Source organism: Rhinopithecus bieti, unplaced genomic scaffold (genome assembly GCF_001698545.2).
Source record: "Rhinopithecus bieti isolate Rb0 unplaced genomic scaffold, ASM169854v2 scaffold_11744, whole genome shotgun sequence".
NCBI lineage: Eukaryota > Metazoa > Chordata > Mammalia > Primates > Cercopithecidae > Rhinopithecus > Rhinopithecus bieti.
The window spans coordinates 1,831,966-1,856,973 of NW_016807094.1; the positions used below are offsets into that span (position 1 = coordinate 1,831,966).

The 25,008-nt window shown below is 46.6% G+C and overlaps 1 protein-coding gene across 1 annotated transcript in view; it reads right to left on the bottom strand.

The window, feature by feature from the left end:
• The window catches only part of WIPF2 (WAS/WASL interacting protein family member 2), a 69,882-nt gene that overhangs the window by 11,502 nt on the left and 33,372 nt on the right, over positions 1-25,008 (bottom strand). The window contains 6 exon segments of the mRNA XM_017880216.1: positions 990-1,150; positions 1,152-1,197; positions 9,828-10,484; positions 12,311-12,427; positions 14,225-14,357; positions 23,825-23,956. Of these exon segments, the coding sequence (XP_017735705.1) occupies positions 990-1,150; positions 1,152-1,197; positions 9,828-10,484; positions 12,311-12,427; positions 14,225-14,357; positions 23,825-23,887 (1,177 nt within the window). The 5' untranslated portion in view covers positions 23,888-23,956.

A 25,008-nucleotide genomic window follows, 5' to 3' on the forward strand; every position in this document is an offset into this window, starting at 1 on the left:
GGCGAGGCGCCCCCCCCCCCGCTTTTTTTTTTTTTTTTTTTTTTTTTTTTTTTTTTTTTTTTTTTTGAGACAGTCTCGCTCTGTTGCCCAGGCTGGGATGCAGTGGTGCGATCATGGCTTGCTGCAGCCTCAACCTCCCTGGACTTAGGCAATCCTCCTGATTAGCTCAGACCACAGGCGTGTGCCACCACACCCAGCTAATTTTTGTATTTTTTAGAGAGATGAAGTTTCACCATGTTGCCCAGGCTAGTCTCCAGTTCCTGGGCTCAAAGCAATCCTTCCACTTTGGCCTCCCAAAGTGCTGGGATTACAGGCATGAGCCACCGCACCCGCTCCTTTTTGCTTTAATATTTTTTGTTATTCTTTCTTCTTGTTTCTTTCCAGGCAATGTGCCATGGGACTTTTTTTTTTCCCCCAAAAATTCCAAGGAAGGGCTGTGAGGCTGGGTGTGATGGCTCACATGTGTAATCCCAGCACTTTGGGAGGCCGAGGTTGGAGGACTGCTTGAGCCCAGGAGTTTGACAGCAGCCTGGGCAACAGAGTGAGACCCGGTCTCTATAAAAAATAATTTAAAAAAGTAATTCCAAGAACAATCAAATGTTTTGTTTTTGAAGAGCTAGAAAAGAACACTCCTTCCTAGGAGAATACCTAAGTCCTGTCTGAATAATCCTAAAGAAGATACAGAGTCTCTGACCTAAAAGCGAGCTACAGAAACTGATCTTTGGAGTGGCTTTAGAGTTAAGCTAGCACAACACTTGCTGATCTTACTTCAATCTATTCCAAAGCATCCATGCTTAGAATTCACATCAAGATAAGGAAGTCAATGAACACAGCCCATAAGTCTGAGGATAAAGTCAGGAGGAGAACTATTGTGAACAAAGGATCCCATGTGGCCATTCCCGCTCTACGGTGGCCATCTGGCAGCCATGGCAGTGGAGTGGGTGAAGTCACCGCAGGAACCATGAAACTACAGATAGCTAGCTACTCACCCAAGAAAGACCGGACAGTGGTGATAGAATCTCTGTGGCCATTCCTCAGGGGTGGCGGAGGAGGAGGGGGTGGCCCAGCTGGCGTCCTTGAGGGTGGAGGTGGAGGCTTTCCTCGGCTCGGGGGTTCTGACCCATGCATTCGGTATGGTGGTGGGGAGGGGAGCATCCCGGGCACCATTTCGGATCACGGGTGGTGGGGGTGGAGGAGCTGCAATTAAAATCCCAAGTAGTTAGGTTTGGATGTGGAGATGGCAAGCGGCAGAATGACTTGAAACACATGAGCTAAAAGAATAACACGTCCCACAGAGGCTCACAGTGCCTGGTTCCCCTTTGTCCTTATTACTTGAATAACATCACCATTCTTCCAGATACCAATATTCAGAATAAATGTATGGCCTTTTTACATTTCGTACCAGTCAAGAACCCTATCTGTTCTTGATTTTTTTTCTGCTTTTCCAGGCCTTCCTCCACAATTCTAATTCAGGTCTTCCTTATATTTAGCCTGTTCCACTGCAAAAGCCTTCTGAATGTTCTCCTTGCTTCGTCTATTACCCCTCCAAATTCATTTTGCATAACACCAACTCACTAATCTCCCTAAAACCTTGATCCAATTTTTTCAAAGCCTTTGCACTGCCTAAATCATAAAGTCTGAAACCGTGGCTGGGTATGATGGCTCACGTCTATAATCCTAGCACTCTGGGAGGCCAAGGTGGGAGGAATTGCCTGAGCTCAGCAGTTCGAGACCAGCCTGGGCAACATGATGAAACCCCATCTCTACTAAAAATACAAAAAATTAGCCCAGTGCGGTGGCATGTGCCTGTAGTCCCAGCTTCTCAGGAGGCTGAGGCACAAGAATCACCTGAACCTGGGAGGTGGAGGTTGCAGTGAGCCCAGATTGTGCCACTGCACTCCAGCCTGGGCAACAGAGCAAGACTCCATCTCAAATATATAAGTAAATAAATAAATAAAGTCTCAAAGCCTTTGCTTACACAGTAACCTACCATGCCTATCAGCCTGAGTTTGGCTTCTCCTCTTCCCTTCTTATTGCTAGGCTAGGTCAGGAGCCCTCTTCTGCACTTCCACTGCAGCTTGTGCGTACCTACCACTTGAATAGACTGTTATAATTATTTCTTCTGTGTACTCTTCCCCCAGTATACTGTGTACCCCTTGATGTCAGAGCAGTTCCTTCTGGGTTCCCAAGTACAGCACACAGCAGGTGTTCAATCAATGTCTGCTGAATAAACTGAATTACATGCTTTGCTCTTGTGACTCCCCTCACAATAGTCTGATATCCCCCCTTCCCTTATTACCAAATCCTCCCTACCCTTCAAGGTTCAATCCAAGTCCCATCTTCTCAAGGCTTTCCCAAAGCAATCCATTTTCTTCTGAGTCCCTCCACCTCTGCTCTCCCACAGCATATACAGGCTATGTCACTTACTCTAATATCAATGAGCGACTTTCAAAATATACACAGCAGATTCATTGTGGGAAGTTACAAATGTCCAGTAACAGTCTCATTGGTCAAACATTGCAAACACCTCTTTTGGAACTGCCTCCAAAGCAAGTTTTATCAGACAGAGCTATAAACACTATTATATGATTGTCACATTTCATTTCTGAGGTCGCCCCACCACCAATGAAAATATTCATACCTATGCTGGGCGTGGTGGCTCACACCTGTAATCCCAGCACTTTGGGAGGTCGAGGCGGGAGGATCACCTGAGGTTGGGCGTTCAAGACCAGCCTAATCAACATGGAGAAACCCAGTCTCTACTAAAAATACAAAAATTAGCCGGGAGTGGTGGCACACGCCTGTAATCCCAGCTACTCGGGAGGCTGAGGCAGGAGAACTGCTTGAACCTAGGAAGTGGAGGTTGCAGTGAGCCGAGATTGTGCCATTGCACTCCAGCCTGGGGAACAAGAGCAAAACTCTGCCTAAAAAAAAAAAAAAAAAAAAAGAAAATATTCATACCTGTGTCTGAATCTGCTTTTTGGTCATTTCCAAAAATCAAATTCACTCTTAAAAGATGAAAATTTGCTACCAAGTAGAAGGTAACGTCAAAAGCATGTGTGAAGACATGGCAATATGACTGGAATACAATAGATTCTAATGTGTTTAAGTTGTCTTACTCCTATGCTCTGTATTAACTAACAATAATAGCAGCTACCATTTACTGGGTATCTATTATGTTCCAGGCATTTTAGGTATATTAAATCTTTAAAAAGTCTTATAGCCACACTTGTAAAGAATGTGGTATTATCCCCATTTCACAAATGAGAAAACTGGGACTCATGTTATTTGTTTAAGGTCGCAGATCAAATAAAAACAGACAAGACACATGTCTGCTCTTTCTACTCTCCCACACTGCTCTTCATAACTCCCAGTATTCTGCATAGTATCTTTCCAACCAGATTTACAATTCAGTGGCTTGGAAGTGCATCTTTTGGTATCTGGGCCATGTTCAATTTTTTTTTTTTTAGAGACAGGGTCTCACTGTGTCACCCAGGTTAAAGTGCAGTGATGGAATCACAGCTCACTGCAGCTTCAAACTCCTGGGCTCAAGTAATGCTCCAGCCTCAGCAAAGGGCTGGGATTATAGGCATGTGCCACAGCACGTGGCCTGATAAATAGTTGTTACCTAAATAGTACGTGAAGAGACTACTCAGCTTAACAGACAAAACTGTTTTTAGTAATAAAACGGTATCTTGGCCAGGCACAGTAGCTCACGTCTGAAATCCCAGCACTCTGGGAGGCTGAGGCAGGCAGAACACTTGATGCCAAGAGTTCAAGATCAGCCCAGGCAAGAAACCCCACCTCTAATTTTAAAAAAAGGTACAAAAATTAGCCAAGCGTGGTGGCGCATGCCTGCAATCCCAGATATTCTGGAGCCTGAGGTGGAAGGAGCTTGAATCTGGGAGGTGGAGGTTGCAATAAGCCAACATCGCACCACTGCACTCCAGCCTGGTGACACAGAAAGACTGTCTTGAAGAAAAGAGTGTCTTATTATTCCTCCTGACTACTGTCAGAATTTCTGTAGTGACTATAGCTAAGCATGTACAACAGTAATGGAACACACACACACAAGCTGGCACAATAAGCCCAATAAATGTTTTTGCTTCCCATAAGACACACTCAGAATGTCAACTCTTCCTGTTTCCAAGCTTTGTTCAAGTAGAAACAGGGGACACTAGATGCAATAATTAAAGAGAAATCTTATACCTCCCAGCAGATCTCTGAGCCTTTTTTTTTTTTTGAGACGGAGTCTCGCTCTGTTGCCCAGCCTGGAGTGTGGTGGCATGATCTTGGCTCACTGCAAGCTCCGCCTCCCGGGTTCATGCCATTCTCCTGCCTCAGCCTCCCGAGTAGCTGGGACTACGGGTACCGCCACCACGCCCGGCTAATTTTTTTGTATTTTTAGTAGACATGGGGTTTCACCATGTTATCCAGGATGGTCTCAATCTCCTGACCTCATGATCTGCCCGCCTTGGCCTCCCAAAGTGCTGGGATTACAGGCGTGAGCCACCGCGCCTGGCCTGAGCCTTATTTTCATTCCAAACCTACTCAAACCAAAGCTCTTTAAGAGAAGCTTCTTTAAGCCCTGAAAAATATTCCCGAAAACCCAGATTCCTCAAGGCCCTGAGAATTTGTATCTACTCCCGGGCAAGGGCAGCAAGGCAGACAGGATTAGCCAGGTTCACAAGGACACTGGCACCAGCTAGACACCAGGCAGGTGACAGTGATGAGATGACCTGGAATGGCAAAATAGAGCAGGATAAGAGTGATCTGTTTGGCTCCTCCAGCTCCCTCCCTCATCCCAGCCAGGTTCTGCTGTCTCCAATAAACTTCTGGGCTTTGTCAGATCCAGTTTTTTTGTTTGTTTGTTTGTTTGTTTGTTTTTGAGATGGAGTCTCACTCTGTCCCCCAGGCTGGAGTACAGTGGCACGATCTTGTCTCACTGCAAGCTCCACCTCCTGGGTTCACACCATTCTCCTACCTCAGCCTCCTGAGTAGCTGGGACTACAGGCACCCGTTGCCACGCCCGGCTAATTTTTTGTATTTTTAGTAGAGACGGGGTTTCACCGTGTTAGCCAGGATGGCCTCGATCTCCTGACCTTGTGATCCGCCCGCCTCAGCCTCCCAAAGTGCTGGGATTACAGGCACGAGCCACCGCACCCGGCCCCAGATCCAGTTTTAAGACTGTTTCAAGTGACAGAGCCAGAACTCCAGTCCCTAAAAAACAATTTGCAAAAGAAGTCCTGGGATGGGAGACAGCCTTTTGTAATCCAAGATTAACCCTAATTTTGAGAAAAGTATGATGGTTTCAATTTTTTCTTAATTCCCTTAAAAATGGACAGTGTTTTACTCTGCAAAGAAAAAATTCTTGAAACAAACTCTATGAACCAATAATACTAGTTTTTGTGTTTTTAGGATTTTTTTTTGAGACAGGGTCTTGCTGTGCTGCCTAGGCTGGAGTGCAGTGGTGTGATCTCAGCTCTCTGCGGCCTCTGCTCCTGGGTTCAAGTGATCCTCCCATCCTAGCCTCCCAAGTAGTTGGGACCACAGGCACACGCTGCCACGCCTGGCTAGGTTTTTAAAATTTATTTTTATTTATTATTATTTTTTGAGACAGAGTCTTGCTCAGCCACCCATGCTGGAATGCAGTGGTGCCATCTCAGTTCACTGCAACCACAATCTCCCGGGTTCAAGCGATTCTCCTATCTCAGCCTCTTGAGTAGCTGGGATTACAGGCACCCGCCATCATGCCCGGCTAATTTTTGTATTTTAGTAGACAGACGGGGTTTCACCATGTTGGCCAGCTGGTCTTGAACTCCCGACCTCAGGTGATCTGCCTGTCTCAGCCTCCCAAAATGCTAAGATTACAGGTGTGAGCCACTGCACCCGGCCTACTTTTTTTATTTTTTGTAGAAATGGGGTTTCACCATGTTGCCCAGGCTGGTCTTGAACTCCCAGTCTCAAGCGATCCTCCTGCCTCAGCCTCCCAAAGCACTAGGATTACAGGTGTGAGCCTCTGTGCCTTACCCCCACTGTACTTTTCAAATGTACATTTTACAGATGACAAAAGAGAGAATCAGTGATCTGTCCAATGTCACACAACAAATCGAGGTAATACTCAAATGATCTCTGACTAAAATACCTCAATTTTTTTCCAGTTTATCACTCTTAAGAATTGCTGCTCTAGCGTGGTACAATTGCTTACATCTGTAATCCCAGGGCTTCGGGAGGCCAAGGTGGGAAGATGGCTTGAGCCCAAGAGTTTGAGTCCAGCCTGGGCAACACAGACCTCATCTTAAAAAAAAAAAAAAAAAAAAAAAAAAAAAAAAAAAAAAAAAAAATTTAATGAGCCAGACATGGTGGCAACACCCCTGTAGCCCTAGCTATCACAGAGAAAGAATGGAAAAGTGGGAAGCAAGAAAGCCTGCAGACATTTAAAAGTACTCAGCTCAACCCACGGAAATAGCATTTTTCTCTTCTTCTATTCCTGAATGAGGTCAGAAAGATATGAGCTTTGCTCAAAGAGTCTTTTGTAAAATCCCTAAAGAGTCTTTTGTAAAATCCCTAAGTTAAAAAAAAAAAGTCAAACGTGAACTTTACAGAATCAACGTCCACCTTAGGACTACCTCCTTATGGCTAAAGCTAGGGAGATATGGGATCAGGAATGCAGCAGGCCACTGTTTGGCTGCCCTATGTTAGATGGCCAGCTGCCAGAGTACAAATCTGTGTGTACCAAATAAAGCAACTGCACACAGGTTAATAGGCTTTTAATGCCTTGTTACTTAATGATATAACCTTTACCATTTTTTTTTTCCTTTGAGGCAAGGTCTTGCTGTGTTGCCCAGGCTGAAGTGCAGTGGCACTATCACGACTCACTGCAACCTCCACCTCCCAGGCTCAAGTGGTCTTCCCACCTCAGCCTCTCCAGTAGCTGGGACTACAGGCATGCACCACCATGCCAGGCTAATTTTTTAAAATTATTTTTTGTAGAGACAGGGTTTTGCCAATGTTGCCCAGGCTAGTCTCGAACTCCTGGGCTTAAGTGAACTGCCGGCCTCAACCTCCCCAATCCCAAGTGCTGGGATTACAGGCATGAGCCATCATGCCCAGACTCCATGACATAACTCCTTAATCAATGTTCTATACCTACAGAAACTGACTTTAAAATAAAAGCTAAGAGCTGGGCGCAGTGGCTCACTTGAGGTCAGGAGTTTGAGACCAGCCTGGCCAACATGGTGAAAACCCGTCTCTACTAAAAATACAAAAATTAGCCAGGTATGGTGGCACCTGCCTGTAATTCCAGCTACTTGGGAGGCTGAAACACAACAATCACTTGAACCTAGGAGGCGGAGGTTGCAGTGAGCAGAGATCGCACCACTGCACTCCAGCCTGGATGACAGAGCAAGACTCTGTCTCAAAACACAAATAAGCAAATAAATAAATAAAGGCTAAGAAGCTGTTTGTGGAGGGTATATCTCAAAGTCTAATGATACAAGGATATGGGAGCCAAAATTCCCAGGTCCAATAAGGCCCCAGAGAGCTGTCATGGTCTCCCCTCACTCTAAAATTTCAGTTATAAGGAGATTACACAACCTCTTCTTTTTCCAGGGTTCCTGAATTCCCTCCTCACCCAGCTTAGGCTCCATTATTGCAATCACTGCCTCACATACACCCTTTCCTTCCTGCCTCACTCTCCCTTAGAGTCGCACATGCCTAAAACATGCTAACACTGGTTAAACAGAGCTCTACTCTTATTTTGTACCTGCAAATCACAGCTGAACACACATGAGACTAATTAATCTCACATGAAATGTATGGCCCATAATCTCAAGTGGGCCCTTCGCGTGATTACCTATCTGAGCACATTTCCCTAATCCACCCATACTCCCATGCTCCAGATGACCATTTCATGCCACTTCTCTCTCCTCAACTTGCCTTCTCCTTCCCTCGCCTCAATCACAGCTGATGCTCTTGCTTTCCATTTCACTGAGAAAACAGAAGCAAATTAGAATAAACTTTCCACTTGCTTCTACCACTACACCCACCTATCCAGTTGCTTCTAAGCCTATATGCTCTGCCTCCCCTCTTTGTTACTATGGAAGAACCACATTTCTATCTAAGGCCAACCTTTTACCTGTGGATCACATTCCCTCTCCTCTGGCCTCCTAAGGTCATTATTTAGGCAATCTGTTCCCTCTCCTCTGATTCAATTTTTTCCCTCTCTCCTAAGTTTCATGCTACTCATTCCATCAGCATACAAATAGGTCTCCCATCTTGGGATGGGAAAAAACCAACTCTCAACCCCACATCTTCCTCCAACATTCACTTCACTTATCTTCACCCCTCTCTCCTGGACTTTACAGCAAACTCTTTTAAGAGATTTCTATATTGCTATCTCCAATTTCTCTCCTCCTATTCCTGCATCCTTGAACCCACTCCAATTAAGCTTTCACTTTCGCCCTCCACCACTCCACTGAAACTACTCCAAAGGGTCCCATGATACTAAGACCAATGCCAGTTCTTGGCCTTTAACTTACCCGACCCATCTGCAGCACTGGTCACAGCTGACCACTTACTCTACCTTGGAGTTTCTCCATCACATTCTTGCTTTTTCTCCTTCCATCCTCACTAGAAGCTTTTCTGTTTCCTCCACTGGGTATTCTTTATCTCTCTTGCCTCTAATGTAGGAGGGCGAGGGCTTAGCCCTCATCTTTTTTTTTTTTTTTGGAAACGGAGTGTCACTCTGTCACCCAGGCTGGAGTGCAGTGGCGTGATCTTGGCTCACTGCAACCTCTGCCTCCTGAGTTCAAGCAATTCTCCTGCCTCAGCCTCCTAGGACTCTTCTTATCCATACTCACTCCTTAGGTGACTTCATCTAGCATGTGGTTTTCAATACCATTCAAATGTGTCTCTCTAGCCGAGACCTCTCCCCTCAACTTTGGAGTCTGATAGCCAAGTACCAATTCATTATCTCTTCTTGAGTACCTAACAGGCATCTCAAACTTGCCTCAAACCAAACACCTATCTTCCCACAAATTCGCAGTAGTCCTAACCATCTGGCCATTTACTGCAACAGCCCAGTAACTGGTCTCCTTTTGTCACCTTTGTCCTACTGCAGTCTGTTATCAACATGGGAGCTAGTGATCTTTTTAAAAGGTGAGTCAAATCATACTACTCTGTTTAAAACCCTCCAGTGGCTTCCCATCTCACAAAGTTAAATTCAAGGTCTTTGCAAAATCCTGCAGTGTTCTCCCCTGCAGCTCCAGCTTTCCAACCTCTAAGTCCTACCACTCTCCCCCCCACCCCCCCAGTCTTTCTAGTCTTGCCACAAAGGCCCCCTTGCTATCCCCAAAATGTTTCAAGAATACTTCTGCCTTAAGGCCTCTACATTTGTTGTTCCCACTGCCTGCAACAGTTGTTCTCCTAGATAACTACTAAGCTTACTCGTCACTTTCTTCAGGTCTTTGTCAAATTTTCACCTTATCAGTAAGGACTGTCTTGACTCTCTCCCTACTGCTCCAATTTAAGTTATCATCATCCGACCTCCGCCCCAGCACATCTTATTCCTCTCCTCTGCTTTGTAATTCTCTAAAGCATACTACATACTATGTACTTATATATTTTACTGGTTTGACTGTCCAAAACAGGAACTTTTTGTCTTTTCTATTTATTGCTATTTCCCTACCAACAGATCTGACGCATAAAAAGGTACTCAATAAACCCACTGAATGAATAAATGAATTACTGTCTTCAATGAGTGCTCTGGGGAAAAGATAAAATCAATTCATAGCACGATAGGGAAAAAGGTGCTTCCAAGCACTTACCTGCTCCCCGACTGGGAGGATCTCGGGCTGGGGGAGGTGGCCTATTACTCAGTAAAGAGGGGGAGGCTGAGGTGGGTGGAGGAGGTGCTAGGCCTCTGACAGGCCCTGGTGTCTTCCTATGCAAAGAATTGTGTCTCTGTGGCAGCTCAGGGGCTGACTCATTAATGGGGCTAGAGGGTCCATTGGGGACCCCAGGAGGCTGGCGGTAAGGCGGAGGAGGAGGAGCCAGAGACTGGCCACTTGGTCCCGTTCTGATATTCACAGGGGAAGGAGGTGGTTTGACTGGGGGTGGAGCAGGAGGTCCCTCTCGACCAGGGTGAAGCCTCTGTCCAGGCGTCAGTGGCAAGGGTTTCTCTCTGTTGTAGGCGGCGGCTTTGTTGCTGTGCATAGGCAGAGGTGTGGGGGGTGCGTTGGCACGCCGCCCTGGGGGTGGTGGGGGAGGGGCAGAGGAGCTGTGCTTCATGCCCGTACTGCTGGTGGTATTAGGCCGAGAGAGGTCCGGTAAAGAGGGTCTCTGCATCCGGGGCAGTTCTGGGAGTGAGGCCCGGCTGCTGTCTGTATCATCCTGAGGACGCCCGCTGGCTGCAGATACTGGAGGCCTTGGGGCAGCAGCTCGAGAACTGGGGACTTGCAGGGTCGGCTTACCAGCTAGGTTCTCTACAAATACACAAACATGAGGTCAATAGAGCTAGACAGATACTGGTCAGTATCTCTACTTCACTCAGCTCCTTAGTGCAACCTGCATGGCAGCAGGGAAAGGACTTGCATAGTTCTGGGTTTTTGCTTATTTTTTTTTGTGACGAAGTTTTGCTGTTGTTGCCCAGGCTGGAGGGCAATGGCACAATCTCAGCTCACCGCAACCTCTGCCTCATGGGTTCAAGTGATTCTCCTGCCTCAGACCCCTGAGTAGCTGGGATTACAGGCACGCGCCACCACACCCGGCTAATTTTTGTATTTTTAGTAGAGACGGGGTTTCACCATGTTGGCCAGGCTGGTCTCGAAATCCTAATCTCAGGTGATCCACCCATCTCGGCCTCCCAAAGTGCTGGGATTACACGCGTGAGCCACCACGTCCGGCCTAGTTCTAGGTTTTAATATGGTTTCAGGCTCAGGATACATTGTTATTTATTTTTAAATTTTACTTTATTTTTGACAAGTAATAATTTTATGTATTTATGGGATACAATGCCTTGTTAAATGTATACATTGTGGAATGATTAAATCAAACTAACATACCCATCACCTATTTTTCTTTTTATGGTGAAAACACTTAAAATCTACTCTACAACAGGCGCAGTGGCTCATGCCTGTAATCCCAGCACTTTGGGAGGCCAAGGCGGACGGATCACTTGAGGTCAGGAGTTTGAGACCAGCCTGGCCAACATGGCGAAACCCCATCTCTACTGAAACTACAAAAATTAGCCAGGTGTGGTGGCCTGTGCCTGTAATCCCACCTACTTGGGAGGCTGAGGCAGGAGAATGGCTTGAACCCAGGAGGGGGAAGTTGCAGTGAGCCAAGATGGCGCCACTGCACTCCAGGCTGGGCCAGAGCAAGACTCCATCTCAGGAGGAAAAAAAAGAAAAGAATAAATAAAATAAAATAAAATAAAACTCTTTTAGCAATTTTCAAATATACATGAAGTATAATCAGGGGTCGCCAACCCCTGGGGCCACACACCTGTACAGGTCAGTGGCCTATTAGGAACGGGGCACACAGAAGGTGAGAGAGCAAGCATTACCGCCTGAGCTCCGCCTCCTGTCAGAACAGCAGCAGCATTAGATTCTCATAGGAGGGCGAACTCCACTGTGAACCGCCCATGTGAGGGATCTAGGTTGCATGCCCCTTATGAGAATCTAACTAATGCCTGATGGTCTAAGGTGGAACAGTTTCATCCCGAAACCATCCCCCACCCACCGTCCATGGAAAAATTGTCTTCCATGAAACCAGTTCCTGGTGCCTAAAAGACTGGGGACTGCTGCAATAGATCACTAAAACTTATCCCTCCTGTCTAACTGAAACTTTGTACCCTTTAACCAACATCTCCCCTTTCCTCATCCCAACACCTACTGCCCCCAGCCTCTAGTAACCAACATTTCACTCTCTACTTCTATGACTGAGTTCAACCGTTTCAGATCCCACATATAAATGAGATCATGCAGTATTTGTTTTTTTGTACCTGGCTTATTTCACTTAGTATAATGTCCTCCAAGTTCATCCGTATTATCAGAAATGACAGAAGTTTCCTTCTTTTCTAAGGCTAAATAGTATTCTAGTGTATATATACCACATTTTCTTTATCTAAGTTGCATCCGCTTTCATTTAATCCCTCAGCTTTTGCTGTATTCTACTGTATTACTCCTCCCCTGCTCCCAAGTCTTTCTGCCCCCGACCTTTACCACACTCCTCAACCTGAGATGGCCCACTTGGGACATCAGAAATTAACACACCAGGGAAATATCCTGGGAAAGTACTCATCAGATACCTGAACTGTCCTTGGCTCCCACAGGTCGAAGCTTCGGCACTCCTCCTTGGAACAGACCTCCCTTGGGCTGCAGGGCAGCTCCTCCAGAGCCATAGCCACCACTGCTTCCTTTGGGCTCTGGAAAGCATACCAGTAGGGTTTTCATTTCACATGCTCTCAGATGATGACCAAGTCAATCATGAGGGGAAACCCCTCCTCTGTCTGGGCTATTGCTTGCAAACAAACCAGTCTTGTTTTTGCCCTTCTATTTAAAAAAGCAGGCCTGGTACAGTGGCTCATGTCATTAATCCCAGCATTTTGAGAGGCCAAGATGGGAGGATCACTTAAGCTCAGGAGTTCGAGAGCAGCCTGGGCAATATAGTAGGACCCTGTCTCTACAAAAAATTTCAAAAATTACCCAGGCATGGTGATGCATGCCTATATACTTGGGAGGCTGAGATGGGAGGATTGACTGAGCCTGGGAGTTCGAGGTGGCAGTGAATCGTGATCATACCACTGCACTCCAGCCTGAGCGACAGACAGAGCAAGACTCTGTTTCAAAAAAAAAAAAAAAGAACAGAAAAGAAAGGAAAGCTAGGTGTCTCTGCTCCACAGCTTTGTGTAGGAATGAAACTCTTTGTTGTGATGAAAGAGAAAGAACAAGTGAGGCCGGCCACGGTGGCTCACACCTGTAATCCCAGCACTTTGGGAGGCCGAGGTGGGCGGATCACGAGGTCAGGAGATAGAGACTACAGTGAAACCCCGTCTCTACTAGAAATACAACAAATTAGCCGGGCGTGGTGGTGGGTGCCTGTAGTCCCAGCTGCTTGGGAGGCTGAGGCAGGAGAATGGTGTGAACCCGAGAGGTGGAGCTTGCAGTGAGCCGAGATCGCGCCACTGCACTCCAGCCTGGGTGACAGAGTGAGACTCCATCTCAAAAAAAAAAAAAAGAACAAGTGGCTGATCTTCCTTTATTTAGGGCAAAGGGATAAGGGGGTTAAATAAATGTTTGGGGGGCCAGGAGCAGTGGCTCACGTCTGTAATCCCAGCACTTTGGGAGGCCGAGCAGGTGGACCACCTGAGGTCAGGAGTTCAAGACCAGCCTGGCCAACACGGTGAGAACCCCGTCTCTACTAAAAATACAAAAAAATTATACAGGCGTGGTGACACGCACCTGTAATCCCAGCTACTTGGGAGGCTGAGGCACGAGAATCATCTGAACCCAGGAGGCGGAGGTTGCAGTGAGCTGAGGCCACGCCACTGCACTCCAGCCTGGGCAACAAGAGCGAAACTCAGGCTAAAAACAAAAAAAAAAAATTCAACATAGTTATCTGGACTCTCCTCTCCACATCTCAGATGATAGATAGAAGGCTAACGGATCAGGGACCAATATGTGAGCACTCTCCAGAGGCCTACAGGAACGGACACTTGTAGCAATCATAAAATCAACCTCGTTTCAGTCAAGAGGTTTCTAGGAATGTGGCAGTATCCTCAAAGGACAGTCAAGGATGTCCCCAGATGAGTATTAGTTACAATAAGAGATGGCAGCCTTTTTTTTTTTTTTTTTCTTTTCCTTTTTGAGAGACAGAGTCTTGCTCTGTTGCCCAGGCTAGAGTGCAGTGGCGCAGTGACGTGATCACAGCTCACTGCAGCCTCGAACTTCTAGGCTCATGCAATCTTTCCACCTTGACCTCCCAAAGTGCTTGGCTTACAGGCATGAGCCACCACACCCAGTGAGATGGTAATCTTAAACCTGAGATGCTCTCCAAGAGTCAAGAAGAAACTTCTAAGGTTCAGAAGAATGAGAAGAGAGCCAAAGCACATCCCAGGACAAAACTCTCCCACTCAAGCCCCAACAAAAATAACAACACAGCCAAGTCTCCAAGTCACTCCTGGGATCCTGCCGGTTCACTAGGAAATGAAGTTCAGACTCACTCTCGAGGATGGGAGCACTCCGATCATTAATGTTGGTCACCTTCTTCAGCTTGGTCCCTTTGCAAATGTCCTGTAAGAGGGCGCCTCGACCCCGCTGCTCATCTCTACTCAGCTTGGGCTGCTCTGTGTTTGCCTGGAGGATAAGAGAAATATAAGTTCATCCTAAATAGTTCCCTTTATTGGCCAGGTGCGGTGGCTCACACCTGTAATCCCCACACTTTGGGAGGCCAAGGCAGGTGGATCACTTGAGGTCAGGAGTTCGAGACCATCCTGGCCAACATGGTGAAACCCCGTCTCTACTAAAAATACAAAAAATTAGCCAGGCATGGTGGCACATGCTGTAATCCCAGCTACTTGGGAGGCTGAGACAGGAGAAATGCTTGAACCCGGGAGTTGGAGGTTGCAGTGAGCCAAGATCACACCACTGCACTCCAGCCTGGGCAACAGGGTGAGAATGCGTCTGCAAGAAAAAAAAAAAGTTCCCTTTATCACAAGCTTGGGATAAATGACTTAAAGCAAACTGGATTCCTTGAGATATCTGTCTAACCTCATTAGATATATATGCCAAAGAGCAATATCAATGTGCATCATCCTTTTCAGTTTTTTCCCTCCTGTTCTATCTTCTGTGAAGGAGCTCCATTTCCTTCTTATTCAGAAGCTTCCGATGGGAGGCCTGCAGTAATACTTAGTTATCTTTGTGCTAGTCTGCATGTGAGACACTATGTATGTATGTTAACGCGTATCATCATCATCAAGGCAAAATTTAGTGAGTCCCTACTATGACTTAGGCACTGTGGTAAGCACAATATTTGCCTTAGCTCATTTAAATCTCGAAACCTTCCCATGAGAAAGGTGGTATTATCATTGTTGCCATTTGGAAAGGGTGGGCCAGAAGCTGAATAGCTATCTAAGCTCATGCAACAAATAAACGATAAAACAAGAGTCCAAACTCCAACAGTGACACTAAAAACTCATATCCTATCTCAACTAACATACCCTGTCTCCCTATTACTTCAATTTAACCTCTAAATAAAGTTATAAACTATATTATTCCCATTCCAAAGATGAGAAAATAAAGGTAATGTCACATCATTAATAAACAGCCAAGATTTGAATGCTCTGATTGTCTCAAAGCCCCAGGCGTTTTCTACTCTCTAATTGCTTTTTTTTTTTTTTTTTGAGACGGAGTCTTGCTCTGTCGCCCGGGCTGGAGTGCAGTGGCCGGATCTCAGCTCACTGCAAGCTCCGCCTCCCGGGTTTACGCCATTCTCCTGCCTCAGCCTCCGGAGTAGCTGGGACTACAGGCGCCCGCCACCTCGCCCGGCTAGTTTTTTGTATTTTAGTAGAGAAGGGGTTTCACCATGTTAGCCAGGATGGTCTCCATCTCCTGACCTCGTGATCCGCCCGTCTCGGCCTCCCAAAGTGCTGGGATTACAGGCTTGAGCCACCGCGCCCGGCCTGTTTTTGCTTTTTTTGAGACAGGGTCTTATTCTGTCATCCAGGCTGCAGTGCAGTGGCACGATCACTGCTCACTGCAGCCTCAATTTCCCAGGCCCAAGTGATCCTCTCACTTCAGCCTTTCAAGTAGCTGGAACTACAGGTACATGCCACCACATTTGGCTAATTTTTGCAACCTTTCAACAACATGGTTCTTTTCAGGTTCTCCATCTTCCACTTACCTCTTAAACTTCATTTCCCAGAGTTCTATCCTCAGCCTCTATTCAAATGCTCCTGGGCACACCCACCCCGTCCCAGGGCTTGATTGCCACCAGTAACTCCCCAAACCTCAAATATTTGTATCTCATCCTCACGCCTCTGACCTGAGCTTCATACACTGCAGTATGAAAAATGATGCATGCGGCCGGGCATAGTGGCTCACGCCTGTAATCCCAGTACTTTGGGAGGCCGAGGCGGGCGGATTGTGAGGTTGAGAGATCGAGACCATCCTGGCCAACATGGTGAAACCCCATCTCTACTAAAAATATAAAAAAATTAGCCGGGTGCGGTGGCACGTGCCTGTAATCCCAGCTACTCAGGAGGCTGAGGCAGGAGAATCACTTGAACCTGGGAGGCGGAGATTGAAGTAAGCCGAGATCACGCCACTGAACTCCAGCCTGGTGACAGAGTGAGACATCGTCTCAAGATTAAAAAAAAAAAAACATCATGTATGCGGCCAGGCGCAGTGGCTCATGCCTGTAATTCCAACACTTTGGGAGGCCAAGGCAGGTGGATCACCTGAGGTTGGGAGTTCAGGACCAGCCTGACCAACATGGAGAAACCCCGTCTTTACTAAAAATACAAAAATTAGCCTGTCATGGTGGCACATGCCTGTAACCCCAGTTACTTGGAAGGCTGAGTCAGGAGAATTGCTTGAACCCGGGAGGTACAGGTTGCAGTGAGCAGAGATCCCGACATTGCACTCCAGCCCAGGCAACAAGAGCAAAGCTCCATCTCAAAAAATAAAAATAAAAATAAAAAGATGCAAGTTAAAACATAATAACTACCAATTGGTAAAGGTTAAAATCAGAAGGCCAGGCATGGTGGCTCACGCCTACAATCCCAGCACTTTGGGAGGCCAAGGCGGTGGATCAAGACGTCAGGAGACCAAGACCATCCTGGCCAACATGCTGAAACCCCGTCTCTACTAAAAACACAAAAATTAGCCAGGCGTGGTGGCATGCGCCTGCAGTCCCAGCTACTCAGGAGGTTGAGGCAGGAGATTTGCTTGAACCTGGGAGGCAGAGGTTGCAGTAAGCTGAGATCGCACCACTGCACTCCAGCCTGGGTGACAGAGCGAGACTCCGCCTCAAAAAAAAAAATTTTTTTTTTACTAAAGAGACTGTAAAAACTTATTGAAGGCAGGGTTCATGAAGGCAGGAACCACCGCTCACTGCTGCAGAGTGCCTGGCACAGAGAGGAAGCTCAAAAAATGCGCAGGATGGGCCGGGCATGGTGGCTCACACCTGTAATCCCAGCACTTTTGGAGGCCGAGGTGGGTGGATTATGAGGTCAGGAGTTCGAGACCAGCCTGGCCAACATGGTGAAACCCCGTCTCTACTAAAAATACAAAATTTAGCCTGGCATGGTGGTGCATGCCTGTAATCTCAGTTACCTGGGAGGCTGAGGCAAAAGAATCGTTTGAACCGGGAGGCAGAGGTTGCAGTGAGCCGAGATCGCACCACTGTACTCCAGCCTGGCTGACAGGGCAAGACTCTGTTTCAAAAAATAAATAAATAAATAAAATTTAAAAATGAAAAATAAATAAATGCACGCAATGAATAACTACTCTATGGTAGTCATAAGGATTCAGGGAAAAGGGAACTTTTAGACTACCTAAGGTAAGATAAATTGGTATAATCTTTCTAGAAAGCAATTTAACAATATGTATCAAAAGCCTTAAAAATGTCCAGGCCAGGTGCAGTGGCTCATGCCTGTAATCCCAGCACTTTAGGAGGCCGAGGCAGGCAGATCACCTGAGGTCAGGAGTTTGAGACCAGCCTGGCCAACATAATGTAACCCTGTTTCTACTAAAAATATAAAATTAGCCAAGCATAGTGGCACACACCTGTAGCTCCAGCTACTTGGGAGGCTAAGGCAGGAGACTCACTTGAACCCGGGAGGCAGAGGTTGCACTGAGCTGAGATCGTGCCATCGCACTCTAGGCGACAAGAGCAAAACTCCGTCTCAAAAAAAAAAGGCCTGAAAATGTGTGGTACAAGAATTCTACTTCTAGGAATTCATTTTAAGAAAACAACTGGACAGGCCGGGCATGGTGGCTCAAGCCTGTAATCCCAGCACTTCAGGAGGCCGAGACGGGTGGACCGCGAGGTCGGGAGATTGGGACCATCCTGGCTAACACGGTGAAACCCCATCTCTACTAAAAAATACAAAAAAAAACCAGCCAGGCGAGGTGGCGGGCACCTGTAGTCCCAGCTACTCGGGAGGCTGAGGCAGGAGAATGGTGTGAACCCGGGAGGCGGAGCTTGCAGTGAACTGAGATCCGGCCATTGCACTCCAGCCTGGGCGATAGAGCGAGACTCCGTCTCAAAAAAAAAAAAAAAAAAAAGGAAAACAACTGGACAAGTGCACAAAGATGCTAATAATAGCAATAAACTATTTCTAATAGCATAAAACTGAAAATAATCTAAAAGCTAAATCAAAAGGAACAATGATAATATAAGCATACAATGGAATGCCAATTAAGCTCTCAAATATTTAAAAGTAAGTATCTTTTTATAGCAATAATGTTTGATACAATCTTTTTTTTTTTTTGGAGACAGACTCTCCCTCTCTTGCTCAGGCCAGAGTGCAGTGGTGTGATCTCGGCTCACTGCAAGCTCTGCCTCCCAGATTCAAGAGATTCTAGTGCCTCAGCTTCCCAAGTAGCTGCAACAACAGGCGTATGACACCACACACGGCTACTTTTTTTTTGTATTTTTAGAAGAGATGGGGTTTCGTCATGTTGGCCAGGCTGGTCTCAAACTCCTGACCTCAGGTGATCCACCTGCCTTGGCCTCCCAAAGTGTGGCCACTGCACCTGGTCTCCTCAAGTAAAACATTTTGAAAAACAATACATATGATCTGGTGCGGTGGCTCACACTTGTAATTCCAATACTCTGGGAAACTGAGGTAGGTGGATCATCTGAGGTCATGAGTTCGAGACCAGCCTGGCCAACTTGGTAAAACACCATCTGTACTAAAAATACAAAAGTTAGCTGGACATAGTGGTAAACACCTGAAGTCCCAGCCACTCGTGTGGCTGAGACATGAGAATCACTTGAACCTGGGAGGCAGGGGCTGCAGTGGGCTGAGATCACGCCACTGTACTCCAGCCTGGGTGACAGTGAGATTCTGTCTCATCAAAAAAAAAAAAAAAAAAAAAAANAAATACCCTCTCGAACATCAGTATTCACATTTCTACATGGTATTAACCAATCAAAAAGACTGGGCTGTTGTTATTTTTAAATATAGTAACAGGCCTAACATATTAGTAGGAGTGTAGCAATGTTAGTTTCTATTCAACCTACCCATTAGTATCGTGATCGTACTCTTTTACAGGGCCTGTGCTTACTATTATATACTCTTCACTGTTTACAAGTCTACTTTCATTTACATTATAAACTGACGTAACCAAAATAACCCTGAATATCTTTTTTTTTTTTTGAGACACAGTCTCGCTCTGACTGGCTAACTTTTGTATTTTTAGTAGAGACAGGGTTTCATTATGTTGGCCAGGCTGGTCTCAAACTCCTGATCTTGTGATCCATCCACCTCAGTCTCCCAAAGTGCTGGGATTACAGGCGTGAGCCACCACGCCTGGCCTCTAAATACCTTTTTTTTTTTTTTAGATGGAGTCTCGCTCTGTTGCCCAGGCTGGAGTGTAGTAGTGCAATCTCGGCTCACTGCAAGCTCCGCCTCCTGGGTTCACGCCATTCTCCTGACTCAGCCTCCGAGTGGCTGGGACTACAGGTGCCCACCACCATGCCCAGCTAATTTTTTCTATTTTTAGTAGAGACGGGGTTTCACCATCTCAGCCAGGATAGTCTCGATCTCCTGACCTCATGATCCGCTTGCCTCGGCCTCCCAAAGTGCTAGGATTATAGGCGTGAGCCACCGTGTCCAGACCCCTCTAAATATCTTGACTCCACTATCCATGCTGATAGCTTTAGTTTAGACCTAAATTTTCTTTTTTTCTTTTCTTTTCTTTTTTTTTTTGAGATGGAGTCTTGCTCTGAGGTCGCCCAGGCAGGAGTGTAATGTAATAGTGCGATCTCCACTCACTGCAATCTCCACCTCCTGGGTTCAAGTGATTCTCCCAACTCAGCCTCCCTGGTAGCTGGGATTATAGGCACCCACCATCATGCCTGGCTAACTTTTTTTGTATTTTTATAGAGGTGGGCTGTCATTATGCTGGCCAGGCTGGTCCTGAACTCCCGACCCCAGGTGATTCGCCCGCCTCAGCCTGCCATAGTGCTGGGATTACAGGCATGCGCCACTGTGCCCAGCCTTAGACCTAAATTTTCAATGGCAACAGGCCTCTGTCTCCAGGCTCGACCCCAACCCCAGTCCCCCAAACTGTATTGGAAAGGCGCAAAAACAGGTTACTCTTGCTGCTGAAAATATTTCAACAACTCCTCATGATGGTCAAAAGAAAAATCTAAACCCTCAGCTTACATCTCCAGCTGCATCTGCTACCACATCCCCTCAAGCAATAATCTAAACCTCTATATGCTTTCTTACAAATCAGCACGAGGCCGGCACAGTGGCCCACACCTGTAATCCCAGCACTTTGGGAGGCCCAGGCAAGAGGATCACTTGAAGCCAGGAGTTCAAGACCAGTCTAGGCAACAAAGTAAGACTCTGCCTTTACAAAAAAAAAAAAAAAAAAATTATTATTATTATTTTTTTTTGAGACAGAGTTTCAAGTGCTGGGATTACAAGCATGAGCCACTGCACCCAGCCTAAAAAAAAATTTTTTTTTTAATTAGCTATGTGCAGTGTCATGCACATATAGTCCCCTCTACTTAGGAGGCTGAGGCAAGCGGATCATTGAGCCCAGGAATTAGAGGCTGCAGTGAGTTATGATCACAACCACTGCACTCCAGCCTAGGCAACAGAGTGAGACCCTGTCTCATTCATTCATTAATTAATACCAAATCAGTATCTTTCTACATGCTGCTTCCTCAGCTTCAAGTGCCCTCCCTCCCTCCTTTCTTTCTGGCTAAGCTCTACTCATGGTTTAAGACTCAGCTCAAGTATCACCACCTACCTAAAAGCCTTCATTGACTGCCTCCTCTTTCTACCCCAACTATAACCATACAAGCTCTGCTTTATTTTTTTGAGACAGAGTCTCACTCTGTTGCCCAAGCTGGAGTGCAGTGGCGTGATCTCAGCTCACTGCAACCTCTGACTCCCTAGTTCAAGCGATTCTCCTGCCTCAGCCTCTCGAGTAGCTGGGATTACAGGCAAATGCCACCACGCACAGCTAATTTTTGTATTTTTAGTAGAGATGGGGTTTCACCACGTTGGCCTGGATGGTCTCGATCTCCTGACCCTGTGATCTGCTCATCTTGGCCTCCCAAAGTGCTGGGTGCAATCTCTGCCTCTGGGGTTCAAGTGATTTACCTGCCTCAGCCTCCCAAGCAGCTGGGATTACTGGTGCCCAACCACCACACCCAGCTAATTTTTGTATTTTCAGTAGAGATGGGGTTTCGCCATGTTGGCCAGGCTGGTCTCAAACTTCTGACGTCAACTGATCCACCTGCCTTGGCCTCCCAGAGTGCTGGGATTACAGGTGTGAGCTACCACACCTGGCCAAGCTCTGCTTTTATCTACTTCATTTATTGGGCTTCCACACAAAACTGCATCTAAAAGGCGGTTCCTACATATTCTTTTTTTTTTTTTTTTTTTTTTTTTTTTTTGAGACGGAGTCTCGCTCTGTCGCCCAGGCTGGAGTGCAGTGACCAGATCTCAGCTCACTGCAAGCTCCGCCTCCCGGGTTTACGCCATTCTCCTGCCTCAGCCTCCCAGGTAGCTGGGACTACAGGCGCCCACCACCTCGCCCGGCTAGTTTTTTGTATTTTTTAGTAGAGACGGGGTTTCACCGTGTTAGCCAGGATGGTCTCGATCTCCTGACCTCGTGATCCACCCGTCTCGGCCTCCCAAAGTGCTGGGATTACAGGCTTGAGCCACCGTGCCCGGCTATACATATTCTTAAAACAAAATGTCTCAAAACTACAGGTTATGAAAACAAACAGAAGTGGGTAAACCTGAACTCTAGTTCTAGTTCTGAAACAGATTAGATAGGCAAGTCACTTTTCCTCTTCAGGGTACAATTTCTCAACTGTAAAACACAACATATGCACATAAACACACATACACACCTATGCGTGCACGCATACACACACCCATGGCCTATTCTTCTCTGAAGTTACTTTTACTTCCAAATTTTACAAAAATAGAATGCATACAGGTTCCTTTGGTTTTTTTGTTTTTTTTTTTTTGAGACGGAGTCTCGCTCTGTCGCCCAGGCTGGAGAGCAGTGGCGTGATATCCGCTCACTGCAAGCTCCGCCTCCCAGATTCACGCCATTCTCCTGCCTGAACCTTCCAAGTAGCTGGGACTACAGGAGCCTGCCACCACACCCGGCTAATTTTTTGTATTTTTTAGTAGAGACGGGGTTTCACCGTGTTAGCCAGGACAGTCTCAACCTCCTGACCTCATGATCTGCCTGCCTCAGCCTCCCAAAGTGCTGGGATTACAGGCATGAACCACTGCGCCCAACCCCCCGCCCCCCCTTTTTTTTTTGAGACGAAGTCTCGCTCTGTCACTCAGGCCAGAGTGTGGCGTGATCTCAGCTCACTGCAACCTCCACCTCCTGGGTTCAAGCAATTCTCCTGCTTCAGCCTCCTGAGTGGCTGGGATTACATGCGCCTGCCACCACACCTGGCTAATTTTTGTATTTTTAGCAGAAACAGGACTTCACCATGTTGGCCAGGCTGGTTGCAAACTCCTGACCTCAAGCAATTCGCCTATCTCAGCCTCCCAAAGTGTTGTGATTACAGGTGTGCGCCACCACGCCTGGCCTCAGGTTCCCTCTTTCTCATGTGAAACCAGGTATCACAATCCAGGTATGGTTAAAGTAGCTTCCTGCTTCGTTCAAAAATCACATTGCTTTTTTTCCTATTATTGAATCTTTCAGTCTTCGAACCAACACATTTCAAAAACTCCTTTCCTTCTTGATAAGGTGTTGGACTTGATGGACGTGGCTTTAAAATGAACTGATTTTGAATAGAAGAGATGATGAAGTGGTATCAAGAGAAAACTACTAAGAATCCTCAGGCCGAGTGCGGTGGCTCACGCCTGTAAACCCAGCACTTTGGGAGGCCAAGGCGGGAAGATCACGAGGTCATGAGTTCAAGACCAGCCTGGCCAACATGGTGAAACCCCATCTCTACTAAAAATACAAAAATTAGCCAGGCGTGGTGGTGCATGCCTGTAATCCCAGCTACTTAGGAGGTAAGGCAGGAGAATCTCTTGAACCCAGGAGGTGGAGGTTGCAGTGAGCCGAGACCGCGCCACTGCACTCCAGCCTAGGCGACAGAGCGAGTCTGCCTCAAAAAAAAAAAAAAAAAAAAAGATTCCTCACCACTTTTCTCAAAAATGCCAAAGAAACAACAAACTAACTTTTATACAGCAAATAGTTTTAGGGGAAAACACTGGCTCCTACTCCAATGCCACCTGTCCAAATCTCCATTTAGAGTGAACTAGGACAAGGAAACCAGACATGCCATTATGGTCCTAAGAGGACCTCTCAGGAATCAGAACCAGCTGAAGAAGATGGACTTGTTTATTCTCCACCTTCCTGTACCACATGTCATTGATTATACACTATGTCTTATACAAGGAAGCCCTATGTATCCTTTAATGCTAGGAATAACAATCTGGAATGTTAAAAACAGAATTAAAGAATAGGAATGCTACGGGTAGGAAAATGTAGAAATTTTAACCAAAAGGGGTTAAAAAATAATAATAATATGTGAGGACCATCAACCTATTTACTCAAAGGTTTTGAGATAGCCTGATGGAAGGACTACCTACCTGATGAAACGTGGGAGGTGGAGGAGGGCCAGGTGGGGGTGGCGGGGGAGGAGGAATTGGCATTCTTGCCCTGCTCCCAGTTGGCACTGTTCTCTCTCCGTCTTTATTTGTAGCTTTAGGTCATTCATATACCTGCAAATGAAACAGAAATTCATAAGAACAGCTTTACCATTAGATACAAGTGCCCAGGAGAACAAGAGAACTAGGCGTGGTAACTGAGAAACTGAACACCTCATCTTCTAGTTCCACTGTGATACAGTCCAGAGCTTGGTAAATCTGTTTAAATCAATTAATTTGCAATTTCCTAATGACTTATGATGCTGAACATCTTTTCATATGCTTTTCATATGCTTACTTGTCATCTGTTTTTCTTCTCTGGTAAGGTGTCTACTTAGGACTTCTGTCCTTTTTTTTTTTATTTAAAGAGACTGGGTTTCTCTCCCTTGCCCAGGCTGAAGCACAGTGGCACAATCATGGCTCACCACAGCCTAGAACTCCTGAGCTCCAGCGATCCTCCCACCTCAGCCTCTCGAGTAGCTGGGACTACAGGCACACATGCCATTATGCCCAGCTAACTTAAAAAAAAAAAATTTTGAGCTGGGCATGGTGGCTTACGCCTGTAATCCCAGCACTCTGGGAGGCTGAAGTGGGTGGATCACGAAGTCAGGAGATCGAGACCATCCTGGCTAACACAGTGAAACCCTGTCTCTACTAAAAATACAAAAAATTAGCTGGGCGTGGTGGTGGGTGCCTGTAGTCCCAGCTACTCGGGAGGCCGAGGCAGGAGAACGGCGTAAACCCAGGAGGTGGAGCTTGCAGTGAGCTGAGATCTGGCCACTGCACTCCAGCCTGGGCAACAGAGTGAGACTCCATCTCAATAAATAAATAAATAAATAAATAAATTTAGGACCGGGCGCAGTGGCTCAAGCCTGTAATCCCAGCACTTTGGGAGGCCGAGACGGGCGGATCACGAGGTCAGGAGATCAAGACCATCCTGGCTAACACGGTGAAACCCCGTCTCTACTAAAAAATACAAAAAATTAGCTGGGCGAGGTGGCAGGCGCCTGTAGTCCCAGCTACTTGGGAGGCTGAGGCAGGAGAATGGTGTAAACCCAGGAGGCAGAGCTTGCAGTGAGCTGAGATCCGGCCACTGCACTCCAGCCTGGGCAACAGAGTGAGACTCC